Source organism: Kogia breviceps, chromosome 10 (genome assembly GCF_026419965.1).
Source record: "Kogia breviceps isolate mKogBre1 chromosome 10, mKogBre1 haplotype 1, whole genome shotgun sequence".
In the NCBI taxonomy this organism is placed as follows: domain Eukaryota; kingdom Metazoa; phylum Chordata; class Mammalia; order Artiodactyla; family Physeteridae; genus Kogia; species Kogia breviceps.
Window position 1 is genome coordinate 91,989,788 of NC_081319.1, and position 15,895 is coordinate 92,005,682.

At 41.8% G+C, this 15,895-nt stretch overlaps 1 protein-coding gene across 3 annotated transcripts in view; it reads left to right on the forward strand.

Moving 5' to 3' along the window:
- Window positions 1-15,895, forward strand: part of MBOAT1 (membrane bound O-acyltransferase domain containing 1) — a 114,443-nt gene that overhangs the window by 83,819 nt on the left and 14,729 nt on the right. For all 3 annotated transcript variants that reach the window (XM_059075571.2, XM_059075574.2, XM_067006671.1), the window contains 6 exons: window positions 1,774-1,828; window positions 3,291-3,474; window positions 5,380-5,572; window positions 10,079-10,182; window positions 12,486-12,550; window positions 14,663-14,795. In XM_059075571.2, coding sequence (XP_058931554.1) covers window positions 1,774-1,828; window positions 3,291-3,474; window positions 5,380-5,572; window positions 10,079-10,182; window positions 12,486-12,550; window positions 14,663-14,795 — 734 coding nt within the window. The remainder of the gene's footprint in view (window positions 1-1,773; window positions 1,829-3,290; window positions 3,475-5,379; window positions 5,573-10,078; window positions 10,183-12,485; window positions 12,551-14,662; window positions 14,796-15,895) is intronic.

Consider the following 15,895-nt stretch of genomic DNA (forward strand, 5'->3'; position numbering starts at 1 on the left):
CAAATCCATTCAGAAGAAATGAAATCCTTTTTCTTTGGTTTAATCTCTGAGAAGCTCATGAGGTAATAAAATGTTAAACAGCATTGGCTAGTTAACCATTTTTTTAGGGTGCGGGGGCTTGGAAAAGTATCTAATGAGATTAGGCCAACCCTATTAAAAGCTTGGAAGAAAAAGAATCTTTTCTTTATATAAAACTGAACATTTTCTTCGCTCAGGCCCTTCCTGATAATGGCCAGAAAGTGTGATTATTTCCACTGTGAATATTGGGTTCCAGGAAAGGAGGATGGCCCTTCCATCCATGTGGAAGGCTTCAATATGGGCTTAAGAGATGCCAGGTGCAATTAGTAAAAGTATCTTCTGCGGATTTGTACGGCCCTGGCAAATGCTTTCCGACTGTTGAAACTTCTTTATGTGTTGACGGCTTGGGAAGATTTAGTCTCTGCTAGCGAGTCTTCCTGTTTTTCCTTACAGCTGGGGAGCTGATTTAATTTCATTTTGACCCTGTTTATTCCTAGTTCATACTTGGCGATTTAGTCATTCTGTAGAGAACTGAGTAATTTTATTCTGAGGAAGGAGTCTTTCTAGGGTGAGCAAATGTCCTGGTTTGCCCAGAACCCAGAGGTTTCCCAGGAGGTGAGATTTTTAGTGCCCACATTGGCGAAGTCCTGGGCAAAATGGGGTGAGTTGGTCAACATTTTTGTACCTGAAAACCATTTGGTAGTTGTGATAGACTCACATTAGTGCTGTAAGTCAATAGCTAAAATCAGTTTAATTCTTGGGATTGCCAGAGCTGTACTATTTGATGAGATCTTAGAAAAAAGTGAGTGTGAGTTTTTTTTTTTATTAACATTGCTTCTTGGTTTTGTTTTGTTTTTAATACATAGGCTTTTTGCCTAAATTTACTTTTTAAAGCATTCTCAGTTTACCCTGTTTTTTGGAACATCCCTTACATGCAGCAAAACTGTTTATTTGCCTTTTTCTTTTTCTTTTTCTTGTGTGTGGGAGGAACAAGTAAATTCCAGAAACACTCTGCCTTCTCATAGGCATGTTTTTGAGTTGCCTCGATGGTCAGTAACCCTAATCAGTCTTAGCTGAATATACAGTTTTAAAGTCAACTTCTTCTGCTCTTAAGATGACAGTTCGGTTTCCTTGACTATTAGTTAACATACAGATTTTATAGGAAGCACAAATGTGATTTGGTTGGGAGTTTTTCTGGCATGGATGAGTTTTAAAAGAAGAAAAACCTCTTGATAATTCTTTTGTGTTTTCCGTGCATTCAGGGTTACATTTCCTGTTATTTATTTTTTTTTTTTTGGAAGAGGAAAGTCCCCTATTCCTTTCCCCATCCATTCCCTTGCATTCCCAGCTTATACCAGGTATCTGCACCCAGCATAATCAGGGAGGCAGTTAGGCAGGTGCAGGCTGCAAAGGCAGGCTTATGTCTCTCATGGAGCAATGAAAACGTATACAGTGTGGTAAGGAGTATATGAGGTGTGAAGGGTTCTCTGGGATCCATGTTCATACTGTGTGAATTAAATCGGGGTAACCCCTGAATTCTCCCCTCTTCATAAGAACCTATAGAGACTTTCCTCCTCACACGTGTCCTTATAGGCAGCCCTTTGATCCATTGAAAAAAATGGGGAACGGGGACTGTTTATGATTGATGAAACAAAAACGGATCACTTCTGTCAAGTGAGTTTTTATAAGCCTCTTTAAGGATTTAGTTACCCACTTCGCTTAAAACATCTTATTTCTCAACATTTCTTTTCACAGGATTAGGTCGAAAGGCTGAAGATCTTTCCACTGAGCAATATCGGCTTGCTGTAAAGTAAGTTTGACAGTGTATTCTTGAGCCCTTGGGGTATCAGTATCCAGAGGTCTTCCTTTATGTTGTTTATTGAATGAACCTGCTATTGATGGACACTTGGGTTGTCTACCAGTCTTTGGCTCTTATAAACGGTAACCCACGATAACCTTGTCCATAGGTCATTTTAAATGGGTTTGGGTAGAGCTGTGGGATAGATTTCCAGAACTGAGAGTGCTAGATCAAAGGGTAGATAGCTCTGCGTTTTGTTAGTTTTACAGGATTCTCCTTCAGTGGAGTGGTTCTCTTTATTCCAAAATTATTTGTATCGGGCATGAGTCTGTGGGTTGTCAAGAAGCAGTTAATTATCAGTGCCTGTCAGTATGATTATGCTGGCAGGAAAAAAGATAGGAAGTGGGGTGGGAGACATAAATATGGTCTGGAGAATAGGATGAAGGAGGAAGCTGAAGGCTGAAGGTGGACTTCGGCCAGTGTTGATGTGTTGCAGAAAGGGGATGGGTATCGGAGAGGAAGGGAGGCCGTCTAGAGTAGGAGAATAACACTGACAGAGGAGCAGAAATGGCTTATGGGGTAGCGCCTGGGGGAGAGTGGTGCAGCCATGGTGGAGGGTTCCTACCAGAGAGTAGTGGGAAATAACTGGGACATGTAAGAGAGGGTCCCAGCTTCATTCCTTCATTAAGACATTGGGACTTGGAAGCAGCGTAGAAAGTATCATCGGAAGAGTCTAATGGCCCAAGTTCTTTGCTAAGCATCATGGGGGTGTAAATGCTCTAGGGCATAATTCCAGTGACTGGTTAGCAATGGCATTGGAGGAAGCCTTTCCCCACAATTCTGTCCTACTTGAAGAGCATGCCCTTTGAAAGGCCCTTAAAACACTAGACAGAACTGGTCTCTAGAAAAGTTTTTCCTGCCACTACCCTTGTCTGTTGTCCAGGACCTCACGCCTGGATGCCAAAGCAGACAAGAGGCGGTTGCAGCGGTCATTTTGTGTGGCCTCAAGTGGAAACTGGTTCTACCCATCATTTGTTTTGCATTGATTTGGGCAGTTGGGAGGGAGTTTTCCCATTTCAAAGCATCTCAACCAACTCACGTTAGCTCGGGTTCCCACCCTGCCTTATGTTTAGTACCTTCATTTTCTCTGGTACACAGACAGCCGAGGTTGTTGAGAAAGAACATTTCCCAGCCCCAGGGTTGCCTTTGGCCCACTCCTGGCCCTCCGCGTTTATCGCTGCGGGCGGCCAGCAGAGGGCGCCACGGAGTGCTGTGCCTTCTCTGCGCCACCCACCTCAATAACTTCCTTTCAACTAGATTCCTCCTTAGACGGATTTTTAAAGAACCAGAACAAGGAAAGATCGTGCCGCGTTTAACAACCCACAGAGACAACACCTGTGTTTACGATTGGCATATTTGCAAATATGAACGAAAAGTCAAAGACTGAAGACTCTTCAACTCTTTATTTTCGCAGAGCAAAACCCTCCTTTTTGGAATACGTAAGCTACCTTCTCAACTTCCTGAGTGTCATGGCGGGCCCTTGTAACAATTTCAAGGAGTATATAGCCTTCATTGAGGGGAGACATACAAACATGAAGTTGCTGGAAGTGAACTGGAAGGAAAAAGGCTTCCACAGCCTGCCAGAACCTTCTCCCACTGTAAGTTTTTAGTGCCAAGTATTTCCCCAGAGGTCCAGAAAATAGAGCTTTGCTGCCAGGGCTGACTGTCACTTTTTAATTGTTCTAATTAAAAAGCCAAACAGTTTACCAGAAATCTTGGCCGGTAACTTTTTCCCCCTGTTTGTTTAAAATATCAGTATTGGTATTGATTTGCAGTAGTTCTCTGTGTTGGAGCAACAGATGTTTATTTCACAGAGAAGCTCATTGGCTGGGATTATTGAAGCAATTAACCCGTTTGCCAACCAGCCAGTATTTAGTGCCTACAATGTGCCTTTGACTGTGCTTGTTAACACGTTCAAATTTATGAGTGTTTTCTCTTTATGAATAGAAATTCACAGACAGCCAAAAGATACTGTGTCATAAATGGTGGAGGAGGAAAGAGTGGGACCAGAATAAATGTGCTTTTTATTGCAGATCCTGCTTTTATGGCAAGGAAAACCAGTTTTACACTGGCATGCCTATAGTTTGGTCATATTGACTTTGAGAGAGTTTAGGTGGTTTTCTAAAATAATATTTAAATTTTAATCTGAAGTGTATTAACCTCAAATGAGTCAACATGCGCTTAATTCATTGAACTTTACAAATACGCTGAATTTATCCAGATCAAATATCCTATATTTAAGGGAAACTTGTAATTAATTGAAGGGATGGGGAACATTGGAGAGGGAGAAATTGAGGATAATTTAAATATTTTTAAAGTGCTACCATCAGGCAACATTAAGTATTTGAAAATTTAAGTGATTGATTAATAAAGTATGCATTTTGGGAGAGCTGTGACACATTCGGGTCCTCTGCACTTTATGATTACTTAGATGCCTCAGCCCCAGCGGCTTTACTGACATAATCTAGGAGTGAGGTCACCGTGGCAGGGAGACATCAAAGGAACCACAGGTGTTTCTAGGGAGCATCTGTCACAGGAGTGCTGCGTTTTCACATACTTGTATTTGGAAAATAACATTATTGGAGAGTCTTCACATCACCCTCCAAGGAGGCTCTCGCATTTTTTTGTGCACAGAGAACATGAAGCGGTAAGATTGCATTTTGGCTAAGGACACATGGATGGGAGGGGCTGGTGCACACACGCTGCTGGCCCCTCAGCGGTGTCATCATAGGTAAGCGTGGTGCGCACTTAACGGGGAGCCCAGCACTGCTCTCAGTCCCTTGTAAATATTCACGCGCTGAAACCCCAAGCCACCCTCTGGGGGAGGTGCTACTGCTATCTCTATGTTACAAGTAACAGAAGTCTGTTTTTATAAAGTTGGGAACTGTAATGCTGTTGATGTTTGGGATGTCAGGGGAACCGGGCAAAACGATTCCATCCAGAGGAATTTAAAACCTCTGTATAGCTTAACCCCAGAGCAGACTACATGTAAACCATCCAGAAAGGTTTTCTAAAGCTTTCTACTACCTGCCCGCATCCTGGCTCAGACATGTAATCACGTGCACATAATCCTTCCCAACTAAGCCTCTGTGCTCCTTGCTGGCGATTCAAACCCATTTCCTTGGCTCTGCTGGCTGCAGGACCGCAAGGCCAGTGGTTCTTTCTTTCTGATGGAAGATCGCCACCCTGTAATGTTACTGATTTCTCTTATGTTTTAGGTAATAAAACCACCTGCCCTTTGTTGGTAGAACTGCGCTGGTAAAAGTCTTCTTTTGTTTTAGATCCATCCACCTCAGGTGTCAGAGGTGTATTCTGCATCTAAATATAATGCCTATCATCCAAGACGTGCCCTGAGGAAGAATGAAAGCCTTTGGCCACTCCTTCTAGAGAATATTGCCAAAGCCGCTTTGAAACGGCTTTGTTCTCAATGTGCCTTTGCTGAAATTGTTTTCCTCATACCAGTGTCTTCTGAATAGTTACCTCATTTTCCCCCCCATTTTCAGGGAGCCGTGATACACAAATTGTGCATGACCTTGGTGTCTCTCCTTTTGTTTTTGACGCTTACGAAGACCTTCCCTGTCACCTGCCTGGTTGGCGACTGGTTTGTTCATAAGGCAAACTTTCTGACCCGACTCTGCTACTTATATGTTGTCATGCAAGCCTCGAAGCCCAAGTATTACTTTGCCTGGACGTTAGGTGAGTTTGTTGGAGGGTGCTAAATGAATGAGGGAAAAATGAAACTCCCTGGATGGCTTGGCCAGGGCAACATTTGGATCAGCTAATCTAAAAAAAGTCCAGTGCGTGATGGAAGGCAGTTGAGCCAGGGTCACGTTCTACCTTCCAGAGTAACCCTCTTCTTTCCCGCCGCCCATGAACTCAATTATCTGTGATAAGGAGGAAAGACATCCTGGCTGTTGTTATTAACAGACGGCAAAACCTGGAAGCTGCTGCTTCTACCAATCAAACTTGGAAAGTTAGGGGAAAATTCCAGAATGATCTGGCTTTCTGGTAATTTTTCTGGGTTGTCTGTAATACAGGACATACACTGACTTAATTTTATCAACACATGTGCTCATTTAGGTTACACTTCTTCATTAAGAAATTGTTGGTTAAGCTTTATGCCTTAGAAAGAAACTGATTTCAAGTGACTTTTTTTTTTTTAAGGAAGGTAGAAAGTTCAACTTAATTTGGTATTATCACACTTTTTTTTCCCTGTGAGATAACTTTAGTCAATATTAAGCTTTCATCTCTTGCCTTTTAAATAATTTTAGACCAGAAAAGTTGAAACCTTTGCTAAAGTGAGCAATAAACCTTCTGTTTACTTACCAAGAATGGTAAAGTATTTTGATAAGGCATGGTAACCGTATCTATTTCACATTTGGAACCCTTTCAGGAATGGAAGTTTAACACCTTAGCTGCCAGTGGCCTGGGGCTTGATGTCAGGGAACAGTGACTTGGTTTATGAAGCCAAATCGATTATTAAACTCAGTTCCTAGTGCTTAGTCCATATTTCATAAGGGCACAGCACTTAATTGAGTTTCATGCTCCAAGTTTATAGCCCCCCAAATCAAGTTCGTGACTACTGTTTTTTTTCATTTATTATTACGCTAAAATATACATAATGTAAAAGTTGCCATTTTAACCATCTTTAGTGTACGATTTAATTGCATTAAGTTCATTCACAGTGCCGTGCGACCATCGTCACCAGCATCCATCTCCAGAACTTTTCCTGAAACAGAAACTCTGTCCATTAAACAAAGCAATAACCCCCCATTCCTCTTTCTTCCCTGCTCCTGGTCCAAATTATTTTTAAAGGTCACAACGTTCAGAGACAAGTTCAATCTAGTGCAGTATTTATGTTATGCTTGACCAGAGAGAGACTTCAGAGCTTTTCCAAAATTTGCCGCAGGGGAAATTTTGTTTCTGGTCCCACCATTCAGTTTAATTCAAGGAGTTTTTTTGTGGAGTACCAGTCTGTGTGCTGTGAGGAACTCAAAGGTGAGTAAGATATCTCAGCCCTCAAGACCGTTACAGTCTGTGAGGACACAGACGCGTACACGTCAAGAGCTGCCCCAGTAGTAGGATTCCAGAGGGGATGATGTATATGAACTGGTCCTTGGGGAGGGCTTCCAGAGTCTCCTTGTATCTGATTCCTTTTTCTGCAGATGCTCTATTATTGAAAAATAATTTCCTTCGTAGGTAGGCATTAGGCCTACTATGGGTGGAATAGTGGGCATATTTTTCTATGTGAAGTAGAGTTTTCGCTTTGCTCCAACCTTGAGAGAGAGAGAGAGAGAGAGAGAGAGAGAGAGAGAGAGAGAGAGAGAGAGAGAGAGAGAGTGTGTGTGTGTAATAGAATCTCACTCCTTTCCTAACTTCTACTTCACTTTTCCTCCTTTTCTTTTCCCCTCTCCCTCCCCTTCCTCCTCCCATATTCTGTATCCCAGGGCTTATGGGCTGGCTTCTGGACTAAAGCAGCTCCTGATTTAAGGAGGAAAGAAAGGCCATGCCGTAGCCTCATAGGGAAAGTCTAACACGAGGTGGGTTGTGCTGGCGGGGACCTGGGTGGGGAGGGGCTTACAGGGCACAGGGGTGTCTGCCGGCAGTCTGCTCGTTGCCGAGTGACCCCAGATATTTGGAATAGAAGAGTGACCCTTTCCACGGACAGCTTTCTCTGTGGACTTACCTCTTTGTCTATTCTGCCTCACTGCCCTTTCTTTATTGTTTCCCGTGGCTTCAGGAGAAACACTTCATTACTTAGTAGGGCCTCAATTTGAAGTTTGTTGTAGTTTAGATTGAACGGGCTGGTCTGAAATTAACCTTTGTATTATTTATGAGTAAAGAAGCCAGGAGTAGTGTAACAGGTAATGTTTAAACTGCTTAACTGAATAACTGTTTTATCCAGGTCCTTCAAACACCCTTTACATGTAACTGATGTACTAATAATACATGATTATAAATTCAGTCCTTAAAGCTGATCTCAGCTGAGTTGCACTGTGTAAGCCTAATTCTAGTTACTCTTTCTATTGAAAGAGCACAGCTATTTTCTTTGGACTTAGCATAGGAGGCGGGTTGGTTGTTTTTCTTCTACTAATTAGTACTAATTAGTGAGACTCAATTTTAGCCCAGGCTGTGTTCTAAAGATCACAGATTCCAAAATACGGGTGTCCAAATGAATTTATCTTCAGTCATATGTTAGAGCCGTGTACCACGCAAGCGAAGCCAGTTTTAGACTGGTGAAATTAGAACCTCTAACTGCTCTAAAGCAAAAACCAGTCTTGGATACAGGGTAGCAGAATGCATTAAGGGGAGCAGGGAATTCTGACCTCGTCTTAATGCAGCCGTTCTGAGAGTCACCACTTCTGGTTCTTATATTTATCTTTCAGATGACCCCTAGCCACTCAGGCTGTGGAACCAGAGTTCTAGTGTTCAGATTCTGGCACTGTTTTAACATTCAGATCACTCAGGTGGTAACATTACTAAGCTTTAGTCTTCTTACTAGCAAGATGGGGGGTGGTAATATAATAAGAATGGTGGCAGCTAACCATTCTTGAGTGCTGACTTGGGCCAGGCCCTGTGTTACGCAGTCTACATATATTCAATTTGGTTGAATCCTTTCAACATCCCTTTAAAATGGGTACTGTTATTACATCCATCTTCTACTCAGGGGAATAGGTTTCTAGAAGTGAGACAACTCTCCCAAGGCCGTGAATTGACCCTGTTCCCAAGTGGAGAAGGGAACCCAGAAGACCTGTCATTCCCACCCGGAACCACCGTCTTGCTCACAATGGTGTGATTAAATGAGAAATGTCTGTGGAACGCTTTATAGAATCCTGGGAAAATAGTAAGGACCAAAAAAACAAGTCATTCTTTTTTTTTTTTTAGATCTGAGGCTGGAGATGGGAGAGGGAATTCCTGGGTTGCTCTGCATGGTCAGCTCAGCCCTGTTTTCAATTGTCAACTAAAACTCTTGGTTTCTTAACCGGTACACTCTGGCTTTGTTCTTCTTTTTCTTTTCCACTGAGTCTCCCTCCGGTCGGCTTGGGAGAAAGACGTAGTAGGACTCGGTACTTTTCCTCCTTTCTTCTAAAAGAAACCAGATCATTTTACAGTGAAGCTAAACATAAGATAAGCGATATTAAATCATCAGCGATGCCAAAAGGAAAGGAGTCATACTTAGAGCGGGTGAGTTTTCTTCAGAAGTACAGCTTGAGTTGGACCTGAACTCCCATATAAATGGAATGAACAGAACTAGCAAAGGAAAAGTTTCCCTGAGCTCTCCCCCAGATCTCAGACGGTACAATTTCATTAGTTTATTTTTCTTAGGAAAATATTCTAACAGACTGAACTTGAAAGAAGATAAGTGAAGAGAAAAAATTAGCCTCTTGGCTATCATAATACAACTGTGTTGAAATCAGATCTCTTTTTGAGTGTAAAAAATTTCATTAAGGAATTGAGTAGAACTGAAATACAGCAGGGGACATTTTCATAGAGTTCAGTGAAGTGACATAACGATGGACACAGGAGCTTTTGGACTGAGGTGGCTTTGGTCATTGTGTCCACATGTGGCCTCTATGGCAGCTGGCCCCAAATTCACATCTCTAGAACCGTTCTTTTTCTTAGGTTCTAAATTTTTGTAACTGTATCTTGGCTGCCCCAACTGATATCTTACTGGCATGTCATGCTTGGCATGTCATGCTTAACATGTCCAGAACGAGCTCCAATTTCTCTTTCAGAGCTGGTTCTCCTCGATATAATGATATCAGCCTGTGTCCCGCCATCTTTAATGACAGCTCTTGGACAGAGTCCCCTATATGTTCTGGTCTCTGAGCTTATGTATTTTCACCTTTTTCCCTTTCTCCCCTCATATCCAGTTGGTCACTAAATCTTCCTCTTTCTTTGTTTTGCTTCTTCATTTCTCTTTTTTTCATTTTGCATTCTATGAGCATCTAGCGACTTCCTTCTTACTTAGCAGGTGCTCACTAAATGCTAGCGAATGAATAAAAATGAATGAATAAAAGTTGAGGTCACCCAAGAGCCAAAACTGATTCATAATGGTACCAGGTCCTTTAAATTTATTTTGGTTTCTTTTCCAAGGAAACGCTCTCTCTTCATCTTAAAGCTAGACAGACATTTAGTATCTTTTAAAGCAGCAATGTGACTTTTGTTCCACATCCTAATGTGTTGTTTTAAAAACCATAGCTGATGCAGTGAATAACGCAGCTGGCTTTGGGTTCAGCGGAGTGGATAAGAATGGAAATTTCTGTTGGGATCTGCTTTCTAACCTAAACATCTGGAAAATTGAGGTGAGTTTATCATGCTTTTGAATCAAGCTGCCATTGTGAATGAAGCAGATGGTTTGCCGCGAGTGTGGTATCCATAGAAGTTTATCATCAGTGTGCAAGGAAAAGCTGCTATCAGGAAATGCTGGCTCTAGCAGGCTCGGGGACATTTTGTATCTTGGAACTTTTTTCCTTTTTTTTCTTTTAAGGTGCCTACTTTCTTGGCAGTATTAACGGTTCAAGTAATAACAACACACGAAAAATCTGAAAAAGAGCCAGGAAAATCTTTTTGTTGCTTACATTCCTGTTCTATCAACTAGAAAGTACACATATCATTTTCTCTTGTTCACATTCTCCTTTCCTTAGTCAAGGGTACAGACTAGCAGTTGTATTTAGATTTCAATATTGCCAGTGTTCTCGGTGGTTCCTTTGGAAACATTTACAATGCATTCGCTTTTAAGAATTGTAATTGGTGCATAGCTTTCAGGCCACTAGAATTAGTGCGGTTTTTCTTTTTCGCTGGCTTTGTTCTTGGACCACGGTTCTGGATATGTTTCCATCTCTAGAGGTGGTCTCCCTGGGGCCCCATCCTTCTTGGTTTCCTTGGCATTGTCATCGCTCGGAGCTGAAAGGAATGCCAAGTCTTGGGCCCTTTTCCTCCTGGCAGCTGGTTGGGAGGAAGGGCATGATTCTCAACATACGGAAGTGTTGGTTCTCCAGGCAGCTGACTCATGTTTGCTACTGGTTGATTTTCCACCCGCCGCAGGGCAGGAAGGGGGAATGTCCATATAGGGCAGGAAGCCCGGGATTTGGAGACTGACCACCTGCCACCCACATTTGGTGGAAACTAGGCTATCAGGGGACCTGTGTTCTGGGTAAAGAGCTGAGTTATGCATTTATTATAAAAGAAAACCAGAAGGAGAAAGTTTGCATTTCCAATAAAGTTGATATAGAGCAAGGAGCTAAAGAATACCAAGGAAGTGTGACTTATTTAAGGCACCTTGAAGCTGTGTGTATAGCATTTTATTAGCCATAGAAGGTGTCTAAATGGATAAATAAAAGTCCATAGGGTTTTGACATTAAAAACTCATAGTACAGGGCTTCCCTGGAGGCGCAGCGGTTGAGAGTCCGCCTGCCGATGCAGGGGACGCGGGTTCGTGCCCCGGTCTGGGAAGATCCCACGTGCCGCGGAGCGGCTGGGCCCGTGAGCCGTGGCCGCTGAGCCTGCGCGTCCGGAGCCTGTGCTCCGCAACGGGAGAGGCCACAACAGTGAGAGGCCCGCGTACCGCAAAAACAAACAAAACCTCATAGTACAAGAGTCTGTCTGTCAGTCCATCATTGGTCTGATATCTCTCTCCCTTCCTTCCAAACATATTACATTAAGCCAGTGTGTGGCCTAAGATTTTCTTACGGTTGAAACAGAAAACAGTGACATTTGCACTTTTCAACTTCGTTAGGAATTCTGGTTCCTAAATGTTTGCTTCATGCTTTCTACCACCAGCCTTTACTAAGTCTTTTTTTCTTCTTTTTTCTTTTGAATGAGAAAACCCAGCTTATGACTTATTTTGGAACCTCTCTTTCTCAACCGTTGATTTACCTGAATCATTGCCAGTTGGGTGAAGTTTGTCTTCTTTTCTGTATTGTGACTCCTTCAGGCATAAAATCTCCTTACTATTCTAGATACAGTTGAACCTGTGCAGCTATTTGTAGGATAACTTCACCAGACTGACCTGGTTTACAGATGGCCACAGAATGAAAAGATGACAATTAAATTCACGCTGTCTCCGTAAAGGCACTAAATTCACATAATGAAACTTTTCCGGTGGAAAATCCCATTTTAGAGTATTTAGTTTTAAAAGTCAGATGACTTAAATTTTGTGTTTCACCAGAATGGAAGGAAAACCTACAAAACATTCCTTCAGTCATCCTATAATTTGAAAATAGATTGAGAAAAATTGAGACTTTGCGAGCCAAGTTTTACTTGCAAAGTAAATGTTATAAACCCCAGAAAATTTGACTGTGTGCAATGGAACAGCACAGTGGTCACCGTTGAAATAGCTGTGCTCCTGAGCCAGTGGTCACCGGTGAAATAGCCGTGCTCCTGAGACAGTGGTCACTGTGAAATAGCCGTGCTCCTGAGCCAGTAGTCACCGGTGAAATAGCCGTGCTCCTGAGCCAGTGGTCACTGTGAAATAGCCGTGCTCCTGAGCCAGTAGTCACTGTTGAAATAGCACGTCTATTCTGCCGCCAGGGAAATTCTGGGGAGGACTTTCCATTTCCTGGGGTATTTTTAAAGCTAATGATAGGTGTTATTTTCTCCTTTCTAGACTGCCACAAGTTTCAAGATGTACTTAGAAAACTGGAATATTCAGACAGCTACTTGGCTAAAGCGGTAAGGAAAACAAAAACGACCTCATTACTCATGGCACTGGGATATGTTTAGATGGGTGTCATTAGACGAACAGCGATAGTCTGCCAGTGGTAACCTCATCTGACACTTGTGTTTGGTATTAACGTCCATGCTGTGTAAATGAAAAAGTAGAAATACAGTAATTGGAGAAGGTCACAATATAGCATATTTATTTTACTGTACCAGATACTTCATACTGCCATTACTGTGTACTAGGTACTCATTTAATCCTCATAACGATCCGGTGAGGTGTTGGTAATTATTATCCCCATTTTACAGATGAGGAAAGTGAGGCACAGAGGGGTTATGTAACTTGCCCAAAGTCACACAGCTAATGAGAAATAGATATGAGCCCATATCTCCTAGATACTATATATGAGTGTCTCTCCAGAGCCAGGCTCTTAAGCTCTAGGATGTGCTGCCTCTTATCTAGAGGAGAGCCTATTGCTCAGATGTCATGGAAGGTCAATGTCAGCAACAGATCACTGAAGATTGCTGTGTTTATTTTATCCCCCGTATCAAAAGCTTTATGGTACCCCAAATGCTTATGCTTTTCAACTTCGTATTTTTGTTGTTTCTCTGTCCTTCTGTTTTTCTACACATTCCAAAATTAGAAACATTAGTTATTGTGGAACTAATGATATGCTATCCTTGAAGTGGCAAACTTAAGCTCGTGAATATTCCTATCACATGAGTGCAGGGAGAGTATAAAAATATTAAGCTGTTGATTCTGCTGTTTTTGATAAGTAGCAGTTTTCATCAGTTAAAACATCGGGGTAAAAGAAGAGACAATGTATAATAATTCCAACAAAGTAAACTCACGCAACTACTCTGAACATGCAGTTTTTAAAAATTTGCCCTTAATGTTATTGCTATTCATTTTGCAAGTCATTTTAGCATAAACCTCTTTCTGTATATTGAATAATCCCAATGTATGGAGAGTCCTACAGTCTCCACTAGGAGTTTGTTCTACATAAACATTTTTAATGTGACTGAACATACATGTGGGCACATAAAAAATGAAAAAAAGACTATTTAAAAATCATTTCAGAAAATGGAATATTTCATTCATACAAAAAGATAGAGGACAAGAAACAAATACCCATGCAAACTACCTCTCATTTCAAAACAAAACATTACAAATGGAGTCCCATCCTGTGTTTCTTTCCTCAAATGCATTCCCTTTCTTCCTATGAAGAGAGAGCCATAGTCCTTAGTTTGGGTTTAACTTGGTTACTTTTGACAGCCCTTCCGGGCTGGATTGGTGTTAAGTGTTGGGATTTCTGTTTTACTTTCCATCTGGGCCCTCTCATTTAGGAAGCCATGCAATTGCTCCTATGGTGCCACTGGCGATCTGTAGACTGAATTTGGCAGGAAGTCCCCTGTCACGTTGTTTTAATAAACAACCAAGAAGCCAAAGATCTCCAGGGTATTTGCTGACAGTTTCTAGATTCTTACAATGTCCTCACTCTTTAAGGCAAATTCATGGATTGGACTCCAATAGACACTGAGGACTGAAGAAGCCATGTAACTGACATGTTGATTTTGTGCTGGAGTCATGGCCAAGAGAGATGAGAAGGCTGCAGTGTTTATGAGTTAGATGACACTGGGGCCAGCGTGGAAAAGTAAATTCATTTAGACGAAATAAGGATCTCACTTCTAAAGACCCTTACCCTGATTCTAAAAGTTGTACTGCCAATGGCACTTATTTATCCATAAGTATCCCTGGTAGATTAGGCCATTGGTGGAATAAGCTTCTTCTAAAAGGCAGGAGCTCTCGTTGGGGAAAAGTGACCACTCTTTTATTAGATTTTGTGTGATGGGCTCCATGTCATTCAGTCCTATGGAGGTTAAACATTCATGCATCTTACAGAGAGATTGGACTGCGTGAATGGCCCGTCTGGGAGAGTGTAAGAAAACTAGAGCTCAAAGCTGCTTGGATTGCGCTGCAAGTGCCTGAATAGGGTGAGGCAGGCACGCCATCAATATTGGATCAAATGATTTCTGCATGATTGGTTCCAAAATGATGCAGGTGTAGGCGGAAGTTTCTGGTATGTTTGCCCTGTGGCCCGTTGTACCTTCCTGTCTTCACAGAGTGTGCTATGAGCGGGTTCCCTGGCATCCCACCGTGCTAACCTTCATCCTGTCTGCCTTGTGGCACGGTGTCTACCCTGGATACTACTTTACCTTCTTAACTGGAATCCTTGTCACGCTAGCAGCCAGAACGGTAAGCTCCCTTCGGCTGTGGGGTCTTTTCCTTAGCAATCGGATGCCTGTGTGTTTGTTGTCTTTTAGGTCCCAGCAGAAGTGGTGTTGGGGGTGATAGTAGGAGAGGGCTGTTTTGAAAAATCCACAAAAGTCTTCGCATTAGAGAAATACTGAAATATGTTGGAACTTATGGTCATAAAATGGTTAAGCATTTTATTTTCATATCACTTGCAGGGGGTGTGTGCAAAACCAAAGGACTCTTAGGAACAACGTTTAGTGCCTTAAGAGATGAGAACATTTTTAATCATTAAAGGCTGTAAACATACAGTCTACCAATTACAGGTGACAATGATTATTCATGTAGGCTCTGTAAAACTTCGTTTTGCTTATACTCGACTTAATGTCTCTTTTCATTATCCTACACCTAAAAATAATTTGGTTTCTGAGCAACCGGTAAAACTGCAGCCATAGGAACTGTTCTCTTAAAGATTGCTCTCAGCTCTCACGTTGGATCCAATTAAATTCGTTCGTGTAAAGTCCTTTGTGAATTTGATAAATTGGGTTCTCTAGGTTTTGGGGGTAGCCTTCAGTTTGCCCTAGACTGTTGCTGCCATTTGCTGGCTGTAGAGCAAGAATAGTAACAGAATTTAAAAATATGCCTGCCCTCAAAGAATGAGATGAACATGTATATAAGTAATTACAATTCACTGTATTCTGTCACATACAGAGCTTTGAATTTTATTTCAATACTTGATAATGATTGTGGCATTCCTTATGCAGGTGCCAAGAGCTTTTAATGAGATGTGTTGAGCTGTATTTTAGATGTGGATTTAGGAGCCCCAGCACAGCTATTCACTCATTTTTTTTCAAATTTTAAAAATATATTTATTGAGTGCCAAGTACTGTGATGGGTACTGGAGAAAAAAATGGAGAGTAGAACAGATATGGCCACTGCTCCTGGTCTAGTGCTGGGAATAGAAATGGATAACATCTTCATATTTGTTAAATGGAGAGACAGGTAGAATGGGAATTCTTTTCCATTTCTTTTAGCTATTCATTCTTTTTTTTTTTTTTTTTTTTTTTTGCGGTACGCGGGCCTCTCACTGTTGTGGCCTCTCC